General features: G+C 36.6%; 2 protein-coding genes across 4 annotated transcripts in view; one reads left to right on the top strand and one right to left on the bottom strand.

Moving 5' to 3' along the window:
• The first annotated feature begins 847 nt into the window (after positions 1-847).
• Positions 848-7,178, top strand: LOC135744895 (ketosamine-3-kinase-like). Of its 3 annotated transcripts, none has more exons than XM_073814061.1 (8): positions 848-943; positions 1,021-1,175; positions 1,734-1,885; positions 1,967-2,058; positions 2,154-2,236; positions 2,345-2,434; positions 3,506-3,538; positions 5,165-7,176. In XM_073814061.1, the coding sequence occupies exons 2-8, from the start codon at positions 1,035-1,037 to the stop codon at positions 5,501-5,503; spliced, it is 930 nt and encodes a 309-aa protein (XP_073670162.1). In that variant the 5' UTR covers positions 848-943; positions 1,021-1,034; the 3' UTR covers positions 5,504-7,176. The 3 variants fall into 3 exon arrangements, with proteins under 3 accessions (XP_073670162.1, XP_073670163.1, XP_073670164.1); XM_073814062.1 differs by having other exon boundaries at positions 871-943; positions 1,035-1,175; positions 5,165-7,178; XM_073814063.1 differs by having other exon boundaries at positions 889-947; positions 1,035-1,175; positions 5,165-7,178.
• A 1,037-nt stretch (positions 7,179-8,215) lies between these two features.
• Positions 8,216-23,846, bottom strand: part of LOC135718825 (5-hydroxytryptamine receptor 3C-like) — a 34,872-nt gene continuing 19,241 nt past the window's right edge. Inside the window, exon 6 of the mRNA XM_073814126.1 lies at positions 8,216-10,729. Coding sequence (XP_073670227.1) covers positions 10,545-10,729 — 185 coding nt within the window. The 3' untranslated portion in view covers positions 8,216-10,544. The remainder of the gene's footprint in view (positions 10,730-23,846) is intronic.

Genomic DNA, 23,846 nt, shown 5'->3' with positions numbered 1-23,846 from the left:
CAACCTGAGCAGCCTCCTAGCTGCTACAAGCACACTCTGAAAGTGGCGGTGGAGGGTAGGAAACACAGCCCCGCCCCTCCCCCTGCCTGCAGAAGAGTGTCTGATACCAGGCACTGTTGCGCTTTTCAACCACATGGGGGAGTTGTAAGTCATTTTTACATGAAAACTACATAAGGTTGCTTTAAAACATGAACTGTAATGTTTAAGATGTTATGATTTCTGTTATGTATAGAGAATGAATACCCCACATTTGTTTAATTTATATTTTATGTGTTCAATTAGGATGGGTTTTTTGATTTAACGAATAAGCACATGCTTAAATACGCTATTCATGCTATTTTAAGGACCTAACAACAGATGGCGCCAGTGAACAAAAAATGTGTGAGAGATGCCAACGAAGAGAGATGCACTTGATTTCTTCAAACCAGTACAAATAAAACAAACACTGAGTATACTGTACACTTTTAAAAGCATTTTAAGTGCATTCAGAGTAACGTGCATTTGCACATGCATTTTATCATTGGCAAATATAAACTACTCGTTAGTAACTTAATTATTATTGTAATTAAATAATATTAGATCATTTTAATATAATTTATGAGTAAGTATTAAACTCTGTTTTCAGCTTCATTAAAAATTAAATAATGGACTTGAAAAATAAAAACTACACAAAACATAAATTTGTAAAAATATAATCGAATACAAAATATTAATAATTATTTAAAATTATAATTAATTACAAATATTAATTTAAAATAAAACTAAATCTTGAAAATATTTTTTATGTTCTCATTCGAACAACATATTAAAATACTACAACTCATACTTTCACGAAGTTATTCAGGACTTTTATTTTGACATCTTGTAAAGCGACATTAATCCTGCACACGCCAATGTTGTTATACAACACATGTAGTCGCCCAGGAGCAGTTATTCTTTAACTGTAAGTAAGTTGCAGCAAAATCAGTTGTGTATGACCCGAAAACTTTCATATGACTGTATTTGGTTTTGTTGTGACAGATCTGTATTGACAGATGGAGGCGTTGCTGAAGCGAGAGCTGGGCACGGTGCTGTTAAAAAGCGCTGGACATTCAGCTGGAGGATGCATCAGTGAGGGCCAAAGCTATGACACTGATACTGGACGAGTGTTTGTCAAGATTAATCACAAAGAGGAGGTCTTACATCTTCCTGAATTTCACTCATTAAAGATATTACAAACATGAAAAAGTAAAGTTTAGCGCATACTTGAGTTAAAGTTATTCCTGCTACAGTTTACAATTCCTGCTAATCTTTAAAAGTCAGAAACATCCCTTAAATACTTTGAAATGAAATCCAAGAAGTTTTAGTATACCACAAAACACATTTTGATGCATTTTATTTAGATTTATGCATTTGGCAAATGCTTTTATCAAAAGTGACCTACATTGCATTTCAGATACATTTTTATCAGTTTGTCTGTTCTCTGGGATCAAACCCTTTGCACTCCTAATGCAATGTTAAATTAACTGAGGGCTATGAACTCTAACCTAAGAGTGTTTAACTATTATTCACCTTGGGCCGACCAAAATGTTTTGGCTTCAATTTTTCTGGATGGGTAATAATAATAAAAACTTAAAGTGCTACAGGTTGATTCATAGGCCGTCATTAATATTTAAATGTTTTTGTTTTCACTTTTTATTTTTCACTATCACCTGCTTTCTCTCTTTCTCTACTACTGTATATTTCTTTCTTAGGCTAGAAGGATGTTTGATGGAGAGATGGCGAGCTTGGAAGCGATCCTGTCAACAAACACAGTCAAAGTACCCAGGCCTGTGAAGGTTGTGGACCTTGAGAGAGGTGGATCTGTTTTCATAATGGATCATGTGGATATGAGGAGCTTAAATAAGTATGGCCCAAAACCATGCGAATCCATTAAAACCTAAAGGAGGTGGATTAATAACATGTGAGTTATTGTTTGCTTTTGTAGATACTCAGCCAAGCTTGGGGATCAGCTGGCTGATCTGCACCTTTACAACAAGAGACAGATAGAGAAAGAAAACAAGGAGCAGCAGACTATTGGTAACATGTTTGAATGTGGGAATTTAATCAGCTTTAAATGGCCTGATGGCACTTTTCAACTAAAATTTTCAAATTTGGTTTCTGTATCTTTAAAGGAAAAGGATCAGGACAGTCTGAAATTGGTGCAGTAAATAAGTTTGGGTTTCATGTGACCACATGCTGCGGTTATCTCCCTCAGGTGAACATCTACCATCTAAACAATCACGTGGAGGGAATTATATTAAGAGATTTTTGAAGGTGTATCATTTATCCAGTAAAATGTCTTTATGTTTCTATCTTTATTTAGGTAAATGACTGGCAGGATGATTGGGTGTCTTTTTACTCTCAGCAACGGCTTCAATGTCAGCTTAGCTTGGTGGAGCAGTCATATGGAGACTAGGGATGGGCACGAGTACTCGATTGCTCGAGTACTCGAACGTGGCATCGATGATCGATCACGAAAACGATGATCATGTGGGTTTATTTATTTATTTATTGTGGATATGGCGGCATTTGGGTATCTGGTTAGCATTACAAGCGCATGTGGTAGTAAAGACTGGGTCTGGAGATGCGTGTTTGACGTCGTGTCAAGCTACGCAGACCAACGTATGACATCAGTAACATTACCATGCGTGATTCAAAAACAAACAGATAATTCCGCGCGACCGCACAGCAGAAACCCGCCGATCCGCGCAATGTGCGGCAGCCCGCCTATCCCGTGAAGCCAGCCACAACTCACATCACTGAGGCACTATGGTTTAAAAGGATGTCGTGATTTTCGGAAATACAGTCAGTCAGGTGCAAAATGTACATCGCCGTCAAAAGTTCAATGGATTATCATCTCATATTTAAACATCAAATGTCAAGAGATACCAAAGAGCCATACGAGCATTACCATTACATCTTGACTGAGGTAAGAGGACGACACGACACAGCTAAACGCGCATGATAGCAAAACACTTAAAGCTGCTTAATGTTATGAAACTTGAACTTTGACTGGACGTGTTTAAAAGTGCGCTGTTTTTGATGCACATCCACAAAGGGAGTTAAACTTTCTTTTTTTTTAGATAACTTAGTTGAAGTCTTGCATTTTATGCAGATAGATGCACGTTGTATATTTATGTTGTATAAAGGCTTAATATTATGCAGAGTGCGTCAAATAGAAAGGGCTTTGGTTTGTGTTTATTAACCCTTTAGTTTCACTTCATCACGCAGCTTTTCCTGTTAGAGGTTTCTGTTAAAAACATTTAATTCATTAAAAATCTAGTATGTGTTCATTGTTCTGTCGTAGTTTCTTCAAAATTAAGTTTTATTTGAGTTTTTTAATCAAAATATTTTCTTTTTCACCATGACGTGTACGCCCCGCCCCTTTGATTGCCCCGCCCCCAGTTAATCGAGTACTCGTTCTTCAGACCTATGGATTAATCGAAATGAAAAAAAGACATAAATGCACATCCCTAATGGAGACAGAGAAGCCCGGGAACTATGGACCAAACTCCAAGTAAAGCGTACAGCTCAGATTGTTATTATGCATTAATTGGCACAATATCCAAAATTTGAAATATTTTAATGAACACACACATTTATATGGCTGTCAGTAGATCTTGGAGATGGCCAGTATATCACACGTGTAATGAAATAATGTTTGTTAATGTCATATGGTTATTATAGAGCAATACCAAACCTACATGCCCTTGTTTGAGATATATTATTTGTTAAATCTTCATTTATTCACTAATGGGTGGGTGCAGTGAATTACCAAACTCACTGTTCAGATCTTAACTCTTTCACCGCCAGCGTTTTAAAAAAAAGTTGCCAGCCAGCGCTAGCGTTTTTCATGATTTTCACCAAAGTTTAATGCCTTCCAGAAAATGTTCTTCTTTAAATATATAAACATACAATATACCAAATGAAAGAACAGACCCTCTGCTTTCAAACAAAAAACATTTCATCCTACCTTTAGTGGTTCTAATAATCAGCTTTTGAATATGGGTAGGTTTTTGCAAAAACACCATATTTTGAGCAAAAAGCAGATAATTCTATTTTTGTGACGGACTTTTCATAGAGATCCCATTCAGAGCGATCTTTAAAACAAACACGGACATGCAGCAGCTTGCCATAGGGCAATACTTCCGGGTTTTAAAAGTTGCGGAAGGGCGCCACCTGGTGGATAATAGCGGTATTTCGGAAAGACGGAAAATCTCGTCATTGGCGGGGAAGCGTTTTCTCTTAATTGACGAGATATCTCGTCAATGGCGGGGAAAGAGTTAATAATGGGAGAATGTGCTTTCATGCCCAATTAAAGGGTTAGTTCACCCCATAATTACAATTTTATCAAAAATCACTTACCCCTGTGTCATTCTAAACCACCAAATCCTTTGATTGTCTTCAAAACACATTTTTAGATATTTTAGCTATATCACATTTTAGATATTTTAGTCTCAAGTCACGGGTTTTCATTAAAAAGATCTAATGCTGCGGTAGAGGCGTCAAGTGTGAGTGATTTCAATGTGGAGATGTGTTGAAGCACGTCTGGAGTTGTCCCTGCGCCCCTAGTTCACGCAAATGCCGCAAATTGAGCGTTGCCGCGGGAAACGTGCAAGATGAAAATTTGAACTTTAGCAGAAAAACGTGTCGCGTTAACCAGTCATGAGCTTGCTCTAGTAGTAACGTGATTACAGGAAGCGAGCAGAGTCTTAGAAGCCCCTCCTATGACACAAATTTTCATGTGAATGTCTCGATGACTAGAACTTCACATGCGGCTTTCACGTGTAAATGAAGCGAGTAAACTCAAAATGCTCAAGCGGCAAACTAGAAGCGGTTGACGTGAATTTGACGCCTCAAAGCGGCTGGTGTGAATCCACAGTAAAAATGTGTTCTTAAGACAATCGAAGGACTTTAGAACGACACGGGTAAGAATTATAATAAATTTGTCATTTTGCGGTGAACTAACCCTTCAACTCACTGATATATAAATTATACTTTACAATCAATCCATGGGTCATATATGGTCCGAACCGCAGGGCTCAGTCCATACAGATCATGGATCGGCAACGACAAATCGTCTATAGGTACAGTATAGCACACAGTTCTTTCAAGTCTCTCATTGTTTGTATGATCTGTTCAGCTGAAGATCCACGAGTTGTTTACAGACCTTGAAGTTGTCCCAGCTCTTCTGCACGGAGACCTCTGGGGAGGAAATGTGGCTGAATGTTCCGATGGTCCCGTCATCTTTGACCCAGCGTCTTTTTATGGGCATTCAGAGTTTGAACTGGCTATTGCTGGCATATTTGGTGGCTTTGGGAGCTCTTTTTACAATGCTTACCATGAGAAGATCCCAAAGACAGCTGGGTTTGCAAAGAGGCAGCAACTGTACCAACTTTTCCACTACCTGAACCATTGGAATCACTTTGGTGCTGGATACAGAGGTTCTTCCTTACGCATCATGAAAGATCTTGCCAAGTAAACAGACTCCATAAATGTTTATGCTAAACTAACCCACAAATCTAATTAAACAGTTTGTGCTTGCAACAAACATTTCCAGTGTGATGACACAAACAGAGACAAAGGTATTTGTATTGATGAAAATATATTTAACAAAGAAAAGTCATTGTACTTTCAAATGGTCATTGTTAAAAATATAACATTCCTAATTGTGAATTGCACTTTAACCTTAAACTGTTAATGCTTTAAAAATAACTTGTCGTGACTCATGGCACTTTGATTTCAAATCAGATGTGTGCATTATGTGTCAATAAATACCCCATAACATTGCTGTTTCAAGGTGCATGAGTTAAATATGTTTCATGTTGGCATAAGCCGTATGGTCGGACGGTAATTGTTACTCATGAGGATGTCAGTAAAAATATATTTGCATGCCTGCTCCACGAAAAAAACCATGCATTCGGATGAAGACAAATTCATGGTGAATGTGTGAGTTTATAATTCATAACACCTGGAAATGCGCTGCACGTGTGGTTAATTAGCATGACCTGGATACTTGATTATATGTATATTGAATACTGTTGTGTGATTGAATATTTTAAAAATTTTGTTTAGCACTTGTTGCTGCTAATAGACATTTTTAAACGTTTTCGTGATTTCGGGTAGATGTTCAAAATGCATGCAAAGAAATCCACTTTACTTATGCAGAATAAACGTGAAGTGCGTGACCATATGGTGCTTTTCAGTGGTCATAAAGGCAGTGCAGGATAACTTTTGCATTAAACCTCTTTTTTAAACTCAGAGATCTGGATTCGGACGGCAATTAAATTTCCACAAAACCTTGGTGTTCAATAAAAACAATAGGTAATTCGGCCAGGGATTTTAATGCGGGTGGTCTGAGGAAAACACTGACATTTTGTATTCGGATGGCAATAACCACTGACAACCCTCTGTAAATGATGAAAAAATACCTTACGTCCCTATGAGAAACAATTACCGTCCAAATAGTGCGGACCAAGCACCCTATCTACATACACTGCTTTGTAAAAGTTTAGAGTCACTTGCTCATTGTTTATTAATCATTTTCCCACATTTTATATACTGAAATTACTTAAATGGTAATGTACTGCAATGATGTTGTGACAAAAAGTTAAATGTACATAGTTAAATATACATTTATTTGTATAGCACTTTTCACAATACACATTATTTCAATGATTTGATTTTTGTATATTACAATGAAGAGTAATAGGTTATCATGTTATGTCCATATTGCAGAGGTGTACAGTTGCAAATGTAGTATAATTAGCATAGATGCGTTTCATAAACATTTCAAGCTAAAGATAATCATTTGCATTTGATCTGATATAATTGCAGTCAGTGATATAAGATGAATTTTGTGAATGCTTGGTTAAAGTGATGTGTCTTTAAACTAGATTTAAACTTCGACACTAGCTGCGTTTACAGACAATTGTAATCAGTTTAAAGGCAGGATAGGCAGAAATTATCTAAAAAATATTTTTTACAAATTTGTTTAAACTGTCTTTATATTCCAATACATAATTAAAATGTAAGTAAACTGAGAAAGAGAGTATAAAAACACACGCGATGCCGACTGCTCTGCTGGAGAAAGCATTTACCTGAGACGAGCGGAGAGGAAGGAGTGCGGTGCATAGTAACATCATGTCCCAATCACATGTAATACTACACCTAACTTTATCACTATGAATATAAACAAATAGGATGGCTTTTAGTACTCACTATTAAGCTAGCATATCGATACTGGTAAAGTTGAAAATATATTTTGTTTGATTCGGTAAACGGGCTAGTTATATTTATAAGACAAAGCTAAAAACAGATTGCATTGATAAAAGTTTTTTATTACCATTAGTTACACTGTGATGAAGGTGAATTTCGTGGAAGATTCATAAACGGTGTTTTGCATGGAAGAGTTTCCGTGATGAAAGCATTGTTGACTCTGATGAGGACTACACTCCGGAGACAAAACCGCTACCGCATCGTCGACTCGTTTATTTCTAAACGTGACGTATAGTCCACTACGACTTATATATGTTATTTCGTCTTAATGACGCATTTTTGAAGGATGCAGTTTATAGCCTGGAAAGTACGGTAGACAGATTAATCGGTTTTGCCATTTAATTGGCACCGATAGTTAAAAGTTTTTCGTAAATTGGTGTTTTTGCTGCTGCTTGATAAAAATAATCAACACGCCAAAAATCTTCATGTGCTCATCGGTTATTATGCACAGCGATTTTAAAAGAGATGGCTAAAATCAGGGGTTAATGCCATAAGTGGGTGAACTAGCTTTTCTGCATATGAAATTGGTAATATTGTCAAGGTTTCTAAAGTAAAAGAAAGCTACTTTTGTCACATGTGAGATGCACTAAAAGGATGTGATAATTTTTTACACATCTTTTTGTGTTTTGCCTGATCTTATGTGCAGGGCCAGATGGAATCTGCAGACTTTTTTGCTTTTTCCACAAAAATAGTTTTTGGAAAAATGTGGAATTCTGCGAATGAAAAAGATCTGAGAGTGTGGTACCGTAGCTTTTTTAGTACATTAATTTGTTCTCACATATAATTTCTTAAAGAGATCATCACCCACAGACTTATATACAAAAACACAACTCAGTCAAAGCCTCAGGTTAACCTTGTTTTATGTAATCAGAAGATGGTTTGTTCATAGATGAGGATGAAGGTGAGGACAACGGGATAAAACAAACATAACTTTTAATGAATAAATGACTTGAATATATAATAAACATTCACCAACTTAACTAGAATGTTACATAGATGTCTAAACATTGCAAAGAAGAGAACGGGCAATGGAGTGATGAGCCTCATAAATGTCAGGACAAACACAGTTCAGGTGTGGGAGTAAAGATGATTGTGGGAAATAGAGGATGATTGTCTGGAGGATGATGACTGGGAAAAACATGGAGAAACAGGCAAAACAAACTAGGACTGTGAAAAGTAGGAAATTCATAGTTACTTTAAATAAGTATTGGTTAATGTGTAATTCTCTAGGAGGCATTTAATATAATAATAATTTTAATAATTCCTTACATTTATATAGTGCTTTTCTCAGTACTCAAAGCGCTTTACATATGAACGGGGGAATCTCCCCAACCACCACCAATTAGTAGTTAATAATGACTAATAAAAAAGTAACTATTTGTTACTTACCCCAAACAAATGTGTGCAATGACTTACTGATTAGTTAATCACACTTACTTATTAGTTATCCAGTGACTACAGTGTTAATGCAGAACTAACCATTAGTAACTAGATTAGTTCCTTTGTAACTACCTATTAAGTTGAAACAGTAGTATAAAGTGTTACCGTATGTTTGGCAAATATGATTTACACTGTAAAAAAATCTGCATTTTTGTCAAATCAACATATAATTTTTAGTTACTTTAACTTAACAACTATTTTTTTGAGTTATGTCAACTTATCACAGGTCAAAACTTAAAAGAGTAGGTTGAATTGGCTTGCAAAATCAAGCTGTTTTAACATCATGCTGCATTTTTTTTTTTACATTGTACAGCAGCATTCCTGTAAAATACACTACATGGCCAGGAACTCAGTTACCTGTGTTTCTCTGCACTGTAAAAATACAGTATTTTAAAAATACAGCAAAGTATTTTTACAGTGTGTAAATTAAATGCAATTGACATACTGTTAATGTACAGTAATTTACTGTTGTGTTGTGTTGTAAATGTACAGGAATGCAGTAATGAACTGCACATTTATTTGTAGTATTACACTGTAAATCTTAATACAGTAAAAACTGTAAACTAAACAGTACTGTACAGGTAAAGCTGCTGCCAGTTAATTATTGCAAACTTAAAGGTTTTAAAGTGTATTAGTATAAAGAAAACAAATTAGGCACTTAGTTTCTTAAACTACATTACATTTAAAGTTTTACATTAATTTATGTTCATATAGACCCTTTTACTGTTTGGACACAATGATGTCGTGGCAGCGTATGCACGCGCATCTTGGCAACGGAAGTATGACAAGAATCAGCAGTGAAGCAACACAGACAATGTTATTTTAAAAAGTTTACACTATCAACTTTTTCAACACAGCTACAAGATCCGTGTATTATAGTGGCGTGGATAGAAGATTTTAGCAGATGGCCAAAAATAAAGTTGCCAGATACATACGTATATTATTATGTTATATTAGTGCAACCAAACGCAACAACCAGACATTTTGATGCTGGTAAACTGTTTTGATCAACTTTGAGTTGCTAACACATTAGAATAACACCACTTCTGTTGCCTAAATGCGCGCAGGCTATTTGATCATGTGTGTTGTAAAAGGATCTATAGCAAACTTATTGATATAACACAAAACTTTATGATGTAGTCCACGACAATCATTAAATGAACTTAATCCACCATAAAAATACACCCGAAACAGCATTTTGTAGATGAAAGTGTCCCTGTATACCAAAACAAAAAATAATAACAGTGACTAAATATTCAGAAGCAAAGATGGCTATTCCTCAGAGCATTTTAAGTTCCCAAGTTATGTATTTTGTAGGTTAAAAATGTTAACTGAAATGAATAAGTTTTTTTTTTACTTTATTATTTTCTTAAATGTTTAAGCATTTAATCCCCCGGGTCACACTTTTTCACTAAAATATCCAACAAAAGAAATTGTTATGTGATTTAAATGATTATTGTTGTAAGCTCCACTAGGAGGCGCTACTGATTCCGGTGGTATTGTTTTTAGCTCCGCTGGTTTTACTGTGGGCTACTTTCTGGTTATTGTTTTGTTGTTGATAACTACGTGATCGCCAGTGTCATTCGTTCTTGGCAAATCCGGTTAAGAAATCGTTGAAGACTATTTCCAGCAATCCGTTAATTCATGATTCAAATTTTTCTATGTTGATAGAAGCACTGGGGACCTAGTTATAGCACTAAAACATGAAAAAAAGTCAGATTTTCATGAATGTCCAATTTAAAGGGACGTGAATAGAATTTAACAAACACTGGGGAGCCACATACACTAAAAGGTTTCATAAGAGGTTATTCGAAATGAAACCAATTCTTGCCAAGAACAGACAGAAACACAATAACAGTGATTATGTATAGAACAATAAAGGTCTCATCTATGATTTTTGCCGCTCTGTTCCAGTATAGTGATGCCTTCTTCTGAGTGTTGACCGTACATGTCGGCTCTTGAATTCTCATGGGAAACGTGTCTACGCCATCTGTAAAAAGAATGACAAACAATGGTTTTGGGGGGCAGTTGTGGCCTAGTGGTTAGAGAGTCTTGTCCCTGGCCCGAGAGTTGCTGGTTCGAGTTTCATGGCCGGTGGGTTGTGATTGCATTTAACCCCACGCCAGATAATTCTAAAATTATATTTAAATTAAAACAACAAAAAGTTTTTTAATTCAACTTTAGGTACTTCACAGCCAATTTGTTATTGTTTTAAATTAAAAATAACTAGGACAAGAAATATATATTTAGTTATTTGTCAGTTCAAGTTGTTTACATAATCTCTTCTATATATGACTCTTTTTGACACCTGGCTGATATTGCAGTATTTTTTACATTAAAATCTATTAATACACAAGTGTTTATAGGATTATATATGGCACAATAATAAAAAATAATTTGTAAAATATAGAAAAAATATGTAACACTACATTAGTATGCATATAAAGCAAAAAAATGTATGATTAACTCTTTCACCGCCAGCGTTTTTTTAAAAAGTTGCCAGCCAGCGCCAGCGTTTTTCATGATTTTCACCAAAGTTTAATGCCTTCCAGAAAATAGTCTTCTTTAAATATATAAACATAAAATATACCAAATGAAAGAACAGACCCTCTGCTTTCAAACAAAAGAAAAAACGTTTCATCCTACCTTCAGTGGTTCTTTTGTAATCAGCTTTTGAATATGGGTACACTGTAAAAAAATTCCGTAGAAATTGCAGCTGGGTTGCCGGTAATATACCGTAGATTTACGTTTATGTTTTTTACTGGCAACATTTTGTTCAAAGTTAAATGAACATTAAACATTTAAAAGTCTTTGTCTTTACAGAGTAACACTAAAAAAACAGCATCAAGCAAACATTCTGGGAAACAAAATCTGAAGCAAAAAAAACAGAAAAAGGTTGATGATGATTTCTGGTTCCCAGAATGTTTTGCATGAGGCTGTTGTTGTATAGTTTTATTCTGTAAAGATAAAGACTTGTTAATATTTAAAATTTATTTAACTTTGAACAAACTCTTGCCAGTAAATAACATAAATTTTAATCTACGGTAAATTACCGGCAACCCAGCTGCAATAACATTGTAATTTCTACGGATTTTTTTTACAGTGTAGGTTTCTGCAAAAACACCACATTTTGAGCAAAAAGCAGAGATAATTCCATTTTTGTGACGGACTTTTCATAGAGATCCCATTCAGAGCGATCTTTAAAACAGACACGGACATGCAGCCGCTTGCCATAGGGCAATACTTCCGGGTTTAAAAAGTTGCCACCTGGTGGATAATAGCGGTATTGCGGATAGACGGAAAATCTCGTCATTGGCGGGGAAGCTTTTTCTCTTAATTGACGAGATATCTCGTCAATGGCGGTGAAAGAGTTAAAAATAAAACCTGTCAATTACACAAGGGTTAACAAAAAACTGTATATTTCGCCCCCCCACACACACTTTTGAAATAATGGCTATCCCCCTGATGGGATGCAGGGCTTAATTTGAGGCGGACATGTTCCGGCACCTCTGACATTGGATCCGGAACCTTTTATTGGATCCGGCACCATATGTCACTATGGAAAATTAATAGCCTAAATTGAAAAAATTTAATTACTATTTGTGTAGTGTTCAATGTTTTATCGGTCTTGTTCGTCTTTATTCCCCTTTAAAGTTCCACAAAAAATTGTGTTTACATTTTCAATGTGTTTCGAGGTGAATAAGATAATTGCTGCTTGTGAAAACAATTGATGCAGTATATTTATTTTATTTTTTTAAATAAACATTGCCTTGATGTAGGCGTTGTTTATTTATTTTTTTTACCAAATTTTAAAGCCGCACCCGCCCGCCATCCGCTGATTGACGATGCATGCTCTGCTAATGCAAGCCTCGAGAAAAAAGCCCTTGTCTGTTGTTGTAGAAAGGATCATGGTTCTTGCAGGTTTCAGTTAAATTTAAGACCTTTTTAAGACCATTATGAGTAAAATTTAAGACCAACACGACACATTACTAGAAGCATTCGAATGATCTCAGAAATTCTCAAGATGTTCTATTTTTATTGATTCAGTTATAGAAAAATATAAAATAAACACACTATTAAGACAAATACTCAAAATACACGGAAATACACTATGCTTAACCCTATTAGACCACGAGTGTTTGCGCCGACAAATTCTATCCAAAGCCCTTTAGGAAGAGACTGACAATGGAAGTCCAAAAAGCTCGGCCGTCATGTGATTCATGAAGACTTCAGTTAGTTCCTGGAAGCTCATAGTGAGCCATTGAAATACATTGAGTTAGAGGCAAAGAGCTGTGATTTTTCTTAATTAATAATCAAGAAATGCAATGATTTACAATATTTATATATCCCACTAATATGTGCAAGTAGTATTTTTTATAAAATTCTATCAACAATGTTTTTTGACAAATAAAATCCACTAATAACAGATCACTTAAACTAAGGCCTAGTCCTGGCTTAAGCTAATCCCTGTCCAGGGAACCACCCCATAATGTTTATGCATGTTTATCTGCATTAAGAAAACGAAATTGACCATTAAAAGGCTGTTCGTGGTTTATTATGTGTTGCTAACGTTATCCACGAAGACCGTTTCTCAATCCGAAGGCTATAGCCAGGGGTTGCATTTCTAGGTACTTTAAAATATTGATGATTATTTTTTAGTTAATCGTAAATTGTTGTAATGTGCTTATTATGACTTGCGAATGTAATGCTCAGTTAACTAAACTAATAAACCAGGCTTGATAATGTATGCAGCAGCCTTCCTATTCGACCTCCGAAGGATAAAGCCTTCAGATTAAGAAACGCTCTGATTCTACCCTATTCATTTAACCATAACTCCTGAAGCATTTGCGCTATGAAAAGTTTAAATGGTTCCTTAAAGAAGACAATTGCGCTTTTTGGCAATATATGGTTTATTACGGTACTTTCTTGCTTTCCGTCCGCCAATAGCTGCTGTTTGTTGAGAGCTGAAGGGGAAGCGCATTAGTTTCGAGTGCATTGCAGCAGAGAGCAATATTAAAGTCAAAGGAGTAAAAGCGCTTTGAGCAGTGAGGTAAACAAAATCCTCCAAAGTGAAAACTGTGTAACACTAAAGTTGACTCGCTGTTGGTGGCTCGTGACTCGACGGCCCGACTGTTTAAGTTGATTTTCAATAATGTTGATTTTTTTTCCGCTTATGGGTCCTCTATGTTTCAGAACCTGGCAAATACTCAGATAAGCCACGGGCTAATTGGTTAAATTAACCCAGAAAAGATTTTTGCTTACACAAAAGTTTAAGGTGTGTTTCTTGCCCAGCCCACAGTATACAGTCAGACAACAATCCTGTAATATAGCTAATGGCACGATTTGCGTGGATTATGACAAAGTGCGGACGCCGGTTTCTTTTTTAGAGACCCACCCATCTTTCTGCCTCCGCCACTGATTAGTTCTTCAGCGTTTTAAATTACTATTTTATTTTCTCTGAACGCTTTTCGGGAATGAACGGAGGTAAGACATTTAAGACTTGGGTAAATTAAATTTAAGACCTAGGATAAAAATCTGGGCGTTTTTAAGACTTTTTAAGGCTAAATTTAACATTCTGTATTTTAGACTTTTTAAGACCCCGCGTGAACCCTGCAGGATACTGATCCATCCAACGCAATAAATATATTTAATGGCTAATGTATACATAGACCTATGCTGAGTTTCATTCATTTATGATTAGATGGGCTCCAGTCAGGGGCATCGCCAGTGGCGGAGCTAGACTTTTAAAACAGGGGTGGCAAAGGGGTGGCGAGGTATTATTTTGGGGGGTCAATATACAAAGTGTTCAAGTACACTGTATATAGATTAAATTAAAGTTGTTTATTTTCCAAAATGTACACAATTATATATGTATTAAAGCAACACTATGTAGTTTTTTTACCTTTAAATAATGTCTCTAAAATTATTTCAGTGATAGAACAACTTTTAACTGGACAAATTGTACTGTTGCTGCAACCTGAGCAGCCTCCTAGCTGCTACAAGCACACTCTGAAAGTGGCGGTGGAGGGTAGAGCACACAGCCCCGCCCCTCCCCCTGCCTGCAGAAGAGTGTCTGATACCAGGCACTGTTGCGCTTTTCAACCACATGGGGGAGCTGTAAGTCATTTTTACATGGAAACTACATAGTGTTGCTTTAAGTATACAGCAAAAATAGAACAACTGGGATCTGTTTGGACCTGATCTGCACCTGACTTTTGCTTCTTTAGAAAGAAGTTGGTAATATCGTCCCTATAGTTACACACCTCATGAAGAAACCAAAATTTTGAACAATTTGCTTGTTATTATTTACCATAAGTACACCGTTACTAATAATACAAATATTAAAATAATACACTACGACAAAATCTGAGTATATTGAGGTCTAGCCTATTTGACAACACAAGGAAAATTGCTTACAGACATCTAGACATGTTATGTTAAGGGAGGAGGGAACTAGTTTCCGTTAACTTTAATGTACTTATGTAAATAGACTTCTGTCCCTCACATTAAGCTATGGAATGGCTTCAGATGACTTTGTGAAATTATAATCCAACCCTCTCAGACCCAAGTCACCCAAACTGACGTTTAAAGACACACTATGCAGTTAATTTACCTTAATATAACAGCTTCAAAGTCATTTTGATGGTAAACGAAGTCATAGTATGGCGAATCATCCTCCTGTTGAAGCTCGGGGAGGACGCCGCTAGCAAAACCAGCAATGCAAGCTTGAGAGAACCGCTCCTGACAAATCTCGCGAGAATCACGACTTGCTTTACGGCAACGACGTCACACACGTTAGGCTTGTTCGACTTCGTGCAGCGCTGCAAGAACCGGCAGTCGGATGACGTAAAAGTACCGTGAGAATTATCCGAGACGGCACTTTGACGTCATCCGGCTGTCGGTTCCTGCAGCGCTGCATGAAGTCAAACAAGCCTATAACAACAACTGCACACGCGCATTTGAGACAAGATGCTCCATGAGGGAAACAGCTAAGAAAACCCGTTCGGAAGAGAGTAGAAAGCGAAAAAGAGAATCTGACCGAGTTAGGAACCGGACAAGAGTCCCACGCGGTCAGGTTTTTACTCGTTGGCGTGAGCTAATAGACAGCACTGGATGCAAGAGAGATGCGGATCTGGCGATCTTGTTGATGGACAAGTAAGTAAATCTCTTATTTGTAAATTTGTTTGCGGTCTATGTTGTATGTGGTTGCGCTTGCTTGCGTATTTTTTTGCTGTTCATTCATCCAGTGTTGATAATTAGACCAGTAAAATAACTTCAACATGGGTCTAGCTAGCTTACGATCATAAGAGCATTTAGCAGACTTGCTAACAAACACTTGTTACTCTTACATGTTTTTTTTTTTGCCATCTAAACTCAAGTGTTCTGTTGTGATGTGTACGTAGTCATTTGTCTAATTTCGATTTCTTATGGCCAACGAATAATGGCCAATGTTATGAAATAATGCAACGTATACAATTAACTTTGAAAATGCATTTTGCAATGTTTACAATTAAATAACAAATGAAATTATACAGTAGACATAACGTTAGACTATAGACTGTTTACTTGTGATTAAGCTGCAATCTTGTAAAAACGTAATAAGCCAGAAAACGCGGTAGGCTACTTTATTATTATATGCCTACTCTATACTTGGCATAAACTTCTTATTATCCTATTACCATCATCTGTAGTTTAGTAGACATGCAGTAGCCTAATATTTGTATGAAATTGTGGATTATTCCCTGGTCATTATCTTCGGAGTCCATCTCTGCATATTCACGCCCAACACTATCCTTACAGGTACGTACAGAGTGGGGGTGCGAAATTACGACAGTTGCAAGTTTTCCCCAGTGACTCTAGGGGTCGCTGTTTGACAAAAACGTCAAACTGCATGGAATGCCTGTAAAAAGCGTGAGGCGCCGAAAAGCGCGCTGTTTACAACCCTGTTCTATATCCACGGTCGTTTTATTAAGTTCAATATGCTGCATTACACGTGACAATATGAATAAGCCTACCCGATTGTTGCTGAACATTTGCTAATGACAAGTTTTTTATTGTTTTAAGCATCTTCACGCAGGCGTGACAGTATTAGTCAGTTTCACAAGACTAGTAATGCTCATTTAAGTATTAATGCTAAGCACTACAGTGCAATGTCTTCCTTACTTCCCGTTAAAACAGTACTTCATTTAATTTAATACCAATAAAAGCCGTACATACCAGCAAAACGCTCTTCATCGATCATGTGCGTGTTGGCGCGTTATGTTTTGGAGTACGAAGGAGCTGCGTGTCAGCTTAACCAATAGGCTTGTTCGACGCCATGCGGCGCCGCGAGAATAGACAGCTGCATTACGTCAAAGTACCGCGAGAGTGATTCGCGAAATCACACGGAGGAGTTTGCTTTTAAATCGCTCTCGCGGAACTTTGACATCATCCGGCAGTCGGTTCTTGCGGCGTCGCATGAAGTCGAACAAGCGTAATGAAAAGATAGCAGCAACACCACGCTTGTGCGTGCTGCGTAGGATGCATTCACGTCCGCTGGGAGATTTGAGAAATGTTCGTAAAAATCAAACAAAGTAATGTTTTCAGCGGGGTGGCAACAGGGGTGGCAAGGACTTCATCTGGGGTGGCAATTGCCACCCCAAATAGCCCTCTGGCTCCGCCACTGGGCATCGCTAGACCACTTTTACTGGGGAACGTGCCCCAGTGTAAATCTTTTGTGCCCCGGTGTAAATCTCAAGTTTAAATTGTAGCAGTTAACTAGTGTATTCCTTAAGACAATCGCGGCAAAAACGGATCAACTTGCAATGTAGTTACCCAATTTACGTTTGTAAAAATGACGAAGCGACGAAGCAGTAACTATGACTGAGATTATTTAGTATAGAAGTCATAAAAAGACTGGTTTCTTAAAATATTCTTGTAAAAATATTCATGTAAAAATAAGATCATTGCTATCATTGTATAATGTAGAAAATATTTCTCTGCTTTCATTACTTCCAAACATGTTATGCCATTTATGCCTCCAAACATGTTAATAATGTTAGGTATGATGAAGATTGGCCTCTGCCTTGTATATTTGTATCTTTCGCAGTAACTGTTGCACTATAGAATAGTGGGTTAAGCAAAGGACATTGTATAGATAGAAGTGTCCCACTGCGCAAAGTGACGTCGGAATTACGTCTTTTTCATGTAATTTTTGGACGTCCGAATCCGGTCCATAAAAGGGGTTGTTTTGTAATGCCAGGTGACGTCTTTTTTTCGACGTGTTCTGCACGTCTAAAAATGTTGACAACCGTAGGACCGCCGTGTAAGGAAAAGAGACATGAAAAAAGCGAAAAGAAATGAATGCCTCTGCTCTCCACCCATCCACGGCACCGAAACCTTTCAGACATTTCCTGCCGGCTGTGGGATTCGAACCCCCGATCTCCGTGTTACAAAGAAGTCTGTCTAACCACTCGGCCACGTGGCCATACTTTTGGGTTGTATATAAGGCATTCTTATTGCATTCATATCATGAACAATTTAATATGACAATATTTTCATGTTAAATTGTTAGTATGGTCATATACTTTTAATATAACGAACTACACATTTAATTACATATTTTTAATGGTACATGTAGATGAATTTTGTACGTAATTCAAGAAAGCAGAAAAAAACAGTACTGTAATAATAATATAGACTATTCGTATGTATTAATCATGTTGGTACAATAATGCTGATATTTGTAAATAAACACATTTTCATAGGCCTAATCATGTAATATAGACATAGACCTGTCATAGACGTCCTAATGACGTCCAAAAATTACCCAGTTTAAACGTCAAATGTTGCCCGTAAATATGACGTCCAAATGACGTCCAAAAAATAACCCAGTTTAAACGTCAAATGTTGCCCGTCAATATGACATCCAAATAGGGTCATGGTGGGACGTCCAAATAGTGGACCTAGTTTGGACGTCGCATACATGTCCAGAATTGGTCATGGACCGACGGACCCAATATAGACATGATATGCACGTCTATCCGACGTCCTGTGTTTAGTGGGGTTGCACACAGCAGGTTTTCAAAAAAAGTCAGCAAAAAATGGGGGGCCTGTGCCCCAGCGAGCTTTATGTCTAGCAACGCCTCTGGCTCCAGTTCACGCGCAATGTGCCTCCATGTCATGGTTATTATATTGTCTGCTATATTTGCTTTTTATTTATTAAATACATGCAATTAGTTGATGCAACATTTACTAAAATTAAAGCAACACTGTGTAGTTCCCATGTAATAATGACTTACAGCTCCCCCATGTGGTTGGAAAGCTCAACAGTGCCTGGTATCAGACACTCTTCTGCAGGCAGGGGGAGGGGCGGGGCTGTGTTTCCTACCCTCCACCGCCTCTTTCAGAGTGTGCTTGTAGCAGCTAGGAGGCTGCTCAGGTTGCAGCAACAGTACAATTTGTCCAGTTAAAAGTTGTTCTATCACTGAAATAATTTTAGAGACATTATTTAAAGGTAAAAAAAAACTACATAGTGTTGCTTTAAGATACAATTTATACAAAACAAAATTCAAAAACTTAATAAAAGTGGTAAAAAATCATGTCTTCCGGATATATTGCGCATCTTATGATCCTATTTTTTATTACAATTGTATTTTTAGCAAAAATGTTATATATACACACACACACACACATTCTGGTTTCCATGTTTTGTGGGGACATTCCATAGGCGTAATGCATTTTATACCATACAAACTGTATATTCTATTCCCCTTACCTGCCCCATTCCCTAACCCCAACCATCACAAAAACCTTTCTTGTACCTTAGATTTTCAATAAACATCATCTTGTTTGATTTATAAGCTTGTTTCCTCATGGGGACGTCAAAATGTCCCCACAAGGTCACAAAAACACTGGTATGTGATAATTACCAGGTACACACACACACACACACACACACACACACACACACACTCACACACACACACACACACACACACACACACAAGGCCTATATTTTATTTATGTGGCATGATTGTCATCTATAATGATATATTGTTTATTATTGTAAATGTTTTTCATTTGTTTAATAAATCTCATAATGATGGCACATCACTTGTAGTAGTCATAACCTGTAGCCTATTTCTATCTCAAATTATTGATACGGTCAGGGCAATGGGGTACTTGGCTGAGAAAAAAAATGATAGGGGGTAATGAAAAAAAAATTGAGAAGCACTGCTTTTGTTCCGTTACCTCCAACCCACGTTTTGAGTCGCCTGCCCCCCCCCCCCCACTGTGCTCCGGGACCTCCCACTTTACAAATTAAGCACTGACTGGATGGATGTTTGGATACAGATATGGCAATCCCTAACTGCACAATTTATGCCAGTCTTTAAGCAGCCATTTCACTTCACACTTATGTCACTCGCAGTATGACTACGATTAGCTTTAGTAGCTTACTGGAAGCCTTACGAAAAGAGCTTAAATATGGCAGTGCCAACATTTATGTCAAAAATTGTTCCATTACTCTTTTTTTTAAGGTATATGTTTTGGCAATTTTTTGCCTTCATTTAAACAGTGATAGAGGTGAGGACATGAAAGTACAGGGAGGATATAGGGTATGGGATCGGCAAATGACCACGAGAAAAGTGCAAAAGCACCACATGTCGGAGCGCTGCCCACAACACCATCGGCTCCGTCCTATTATTCTTTTTGTACAGAATGTTGTAGGGATTCCAGGGTCTAAGAAAGCATATGTTTGAATCCAATGGCTACCTTTAACTAACTTTATTTTAACAATTCTTTTACTTTTGAGTTTTTGTTTTTTACATTAGATCACATGTTTCCATTATATGATCTCCTTTAAAAGCCTGCTGTTATTGCAAAGGCTGTAAGATGGGTAATAGATTTGGTTCTCTCCTGGTTGTTCATTATTTTCAAGAATAACTGCCCAGATAGCATGCAAACCATTGAAACAATGTTATAAAACAGTTGATTTGTCAATGTTAACTGCATTGAATCAATATCAGGTTTGCACCCTCCATTAATATTGAAAAAATATTGAGATTTCAACAAATCACCATTATTGTGATCAGTGTTTTGCTTTAGTTGGGTCCTTGACTCTTGTTATTAACTAAGTTAAATCTTTCTTTTCTTTTTTTAGTGTTTGGGTGTGTTTATGTAGAAACACATCTGCGTTGGAAAAAAAGATTTGTTTCAAAGTTAAGTTGAAAGTGATTGCTTTTTGTGAAGATGTCAAGATTTATATAAAATTAAGCTGCTTTACATGATTATGTTGATCCATTTTTGACAATTATAAATGTTTTGGTTTGTAAATACACTGTGACAAGACAAACAGAAAAATTGCTGACACATTCACACTGTAAAAAAATTCCGTAGAAATTACAATGTTATTGCCGCTGGGTTGCCGGTAATTTACCGTAGATTCAAATTTATGTTATTTACTGGCAAGAGTTTGTTCAAAGTTAAATACATTTTAAATATTAACAAGTCTTTATCTTTACAGAATAAAACTATACAATAACAGCCTCATGCAAAGCATTCTGGGAACCAGAAATCATCATCAACCTTTTTCTGTTTTTGCTTCAGATTTTGTTTCCAAGAATGTTTTGCTTGATGCTGTTTTTTTAGTTTTACTCTGTAAAGACAAAGACTTGTAAATGTTTAATGTTCATTTAACTTTGAACAAAATGTTGCCAGTAAAAACCATAAACTTAAATCTACGGTAAATTACCGGCAACCCAGCTGCAATTTCTACGGATTTTTTTACAGTGCACACTGTAAAAAAATTCCGTAGAAATCGCAGCTGGGTTGCCGGTAATTTACCGTAGATTTACATTTATGTTATTTACTGGCAAGAGTTTGTTCAAAGTTAAATGAACATTAAACATTTACAAGTCTTTGTCTTTACAGAGTAAAACTAAAAAAACAGCATCAAGCAAAACATTCTGGGAAACAAAATATGAAGCAAAAAACAGAAAAAGGTTGATGATGATTTCTGATTCCCAGAATGCTTTGCATGAGGCTGTTATTGTATAGTTTTCTTCTGTGAAGATAAAGACTTGTTAATATTTAAAATGTATTTAACTTTAAACAAACTCTTGCCAGTAAATAACATAAATGTAAATCTACGGTAAATTACCGGCAACCCAGCTGCAATAACATTGAAATTTCTACGGACTTTTTTTACAGTGCAGACATCATTAATTATCCTACAAATCTCAACAATGGTGACAATCATCAAACAAATTCATATAAAACAATGCATGCTGGGAGTTATAAACTAGTTTAGTACTACGATGAAACCCAGCATGCATTGCAGCATGAAGCTTTCTTTTGTTGATCATCACCATTGATGAGATTCGTAGACCGATTCATGATGTCAGAGATAGATTCAGTAGTTTAACTTTTTAAATGTGTTTTTGTAATCCTTAAAATAACAGACCTGACACTGTTTCCAACTAGTACTGTAACATCCATTTTTTTGCATAACTTTAACAATATTTTATTAATATCTTTTAGGTATATCTAAAAGAATTAAAGTACTTGATAACATCAGATCTTTGGTTTGTTTTCTTTGCAATAGCAGATGTAATTTAAAACACTGCTTCAGCAGCCAAAGAAAACTTACCATTAAAACACAAGAGTAAAGGGCCCAACTAAAGCAAACACTGATCACGATAATGGTGATTTGTTGAAATTTCAATATTTTTCAATATTAATGGAGGGTGCAAACTTGATATTGATTCAATGGTATTAACATTGACAAATCAACGATTTTTAACATTGTTTCAATGGTTGCATGCTATCTGGGTGGGGTGATGGTAGTGACAGCTTCTTTTGTGGCTAAATGTCACCAAACATTGAGTCTATAAGGATTCTAGCCTGCTTCTTGATAAATGTCACTAGGTCTTTGTATTCTCTGTTCCATTATATCATAAAATAATGCTCTCAAATTTTCTTGGATCATTTCAAATCTTGGTAATTAACATTGAAGACTTTATTGGTAGATGTCTATCCAGGTTTATCCATTCTTGCTATTACCAGGTTTAGAAAGTTCAAGAGGGCCATGCAAAGAGTTTACATAGGACTGGGTACCTCGTCTATATAGCCTTATATGGCTTAATAGATTTACAATGAGATTAGCTACATAAATGTGAGATAAAAACATAGCAACTATTAGAGGTTTTATACATTTTGAAAAAAGAAAATGGAGGCCACCAACTATGACGTCAAATGTACTTTTCGTAGTGACGTATGACAAATGTGAATATTTTTGAATAATATGCAAGCTGTTAGTAAATATGGCAATATAAGTTGGTATTACCAGAAGCTAGTTATTGTTGTTGTTTTAAAGTTTTATATACAGTAAGAAAAATAAGTATTTGAACACCCTGCTATTTTGCAAGTTCTCCCACTTAGAGACCATGGAGGGGTCTAAAATTATCATCATAGGTGCATGTCCACTGTGAGAGATGTAATCACAATGTATGATTTTTTTAACTATTTATTTGTATGATACAGCTGCAAATAAGTATTTTAACACCTGTCTATCAGCTAGAATCCGGACCCTCAAAGACATGTTAGTCTGCCTTTAAAATGTCCACCTCCACTTCATTTATTATCCTAAATTAGATGCACCTTTTTGAGGTCGTTAGCTGCATAAAGACACCTGTCCACCCCATACAATCAGTAAGAATCCAACTACTAATATGGCCAAGACCAAAGAGCGTTCCAAAGACACCAGAGACAAAATTGTACACCTCCACAAGGCTGGAAAGGGCTAAGGGGAAATTGCCAAGCAGCTTGGTGAAAAAAATGTCCCCTGTTGGAGCAATCATTACAAAATGGAAGAAGCTAAACATGACTGTCAATCTCCCTCTGACTGGGGCTTCATGCAAGATCTCACCTCGTGGGGTCTCAATGATCCTAAAAAAGGTGAGAAATCAGCCCAGAACTACACGGGAGGAGGTGGTCAATGACCTGAAAAGAGCTGGGACCACCGTTTCCAAGGTTACTGTTGGTAATACACTAAGACGTCATGGTTTAAAATCATGCATGGCACGGAAGGTTCCCCTGCTTAAACCAGCACATGTCCAGGCCCTTCT

Source organism: Paramisgurnus dabryanus, chromosome 3 (assembly GCF_030506205.2).
Source record: "Paramisgurnus dabryanus chromosome 3, PD_genome_1.1, whole genome shotgun sequence".
Classification (NCBI taxonomy): Eukaryota; Metazoa; Chordata; class Actinopteri; order Cypriniformes; family Cobitidae; genus Paramisgurnus; species Paramisgurnus dabryanus.
The sequence above is the reverse complement of the archived record's forward strand: the minus strand, read 5'-3'. Positions and strand labels throughout refer to the sequence as shown.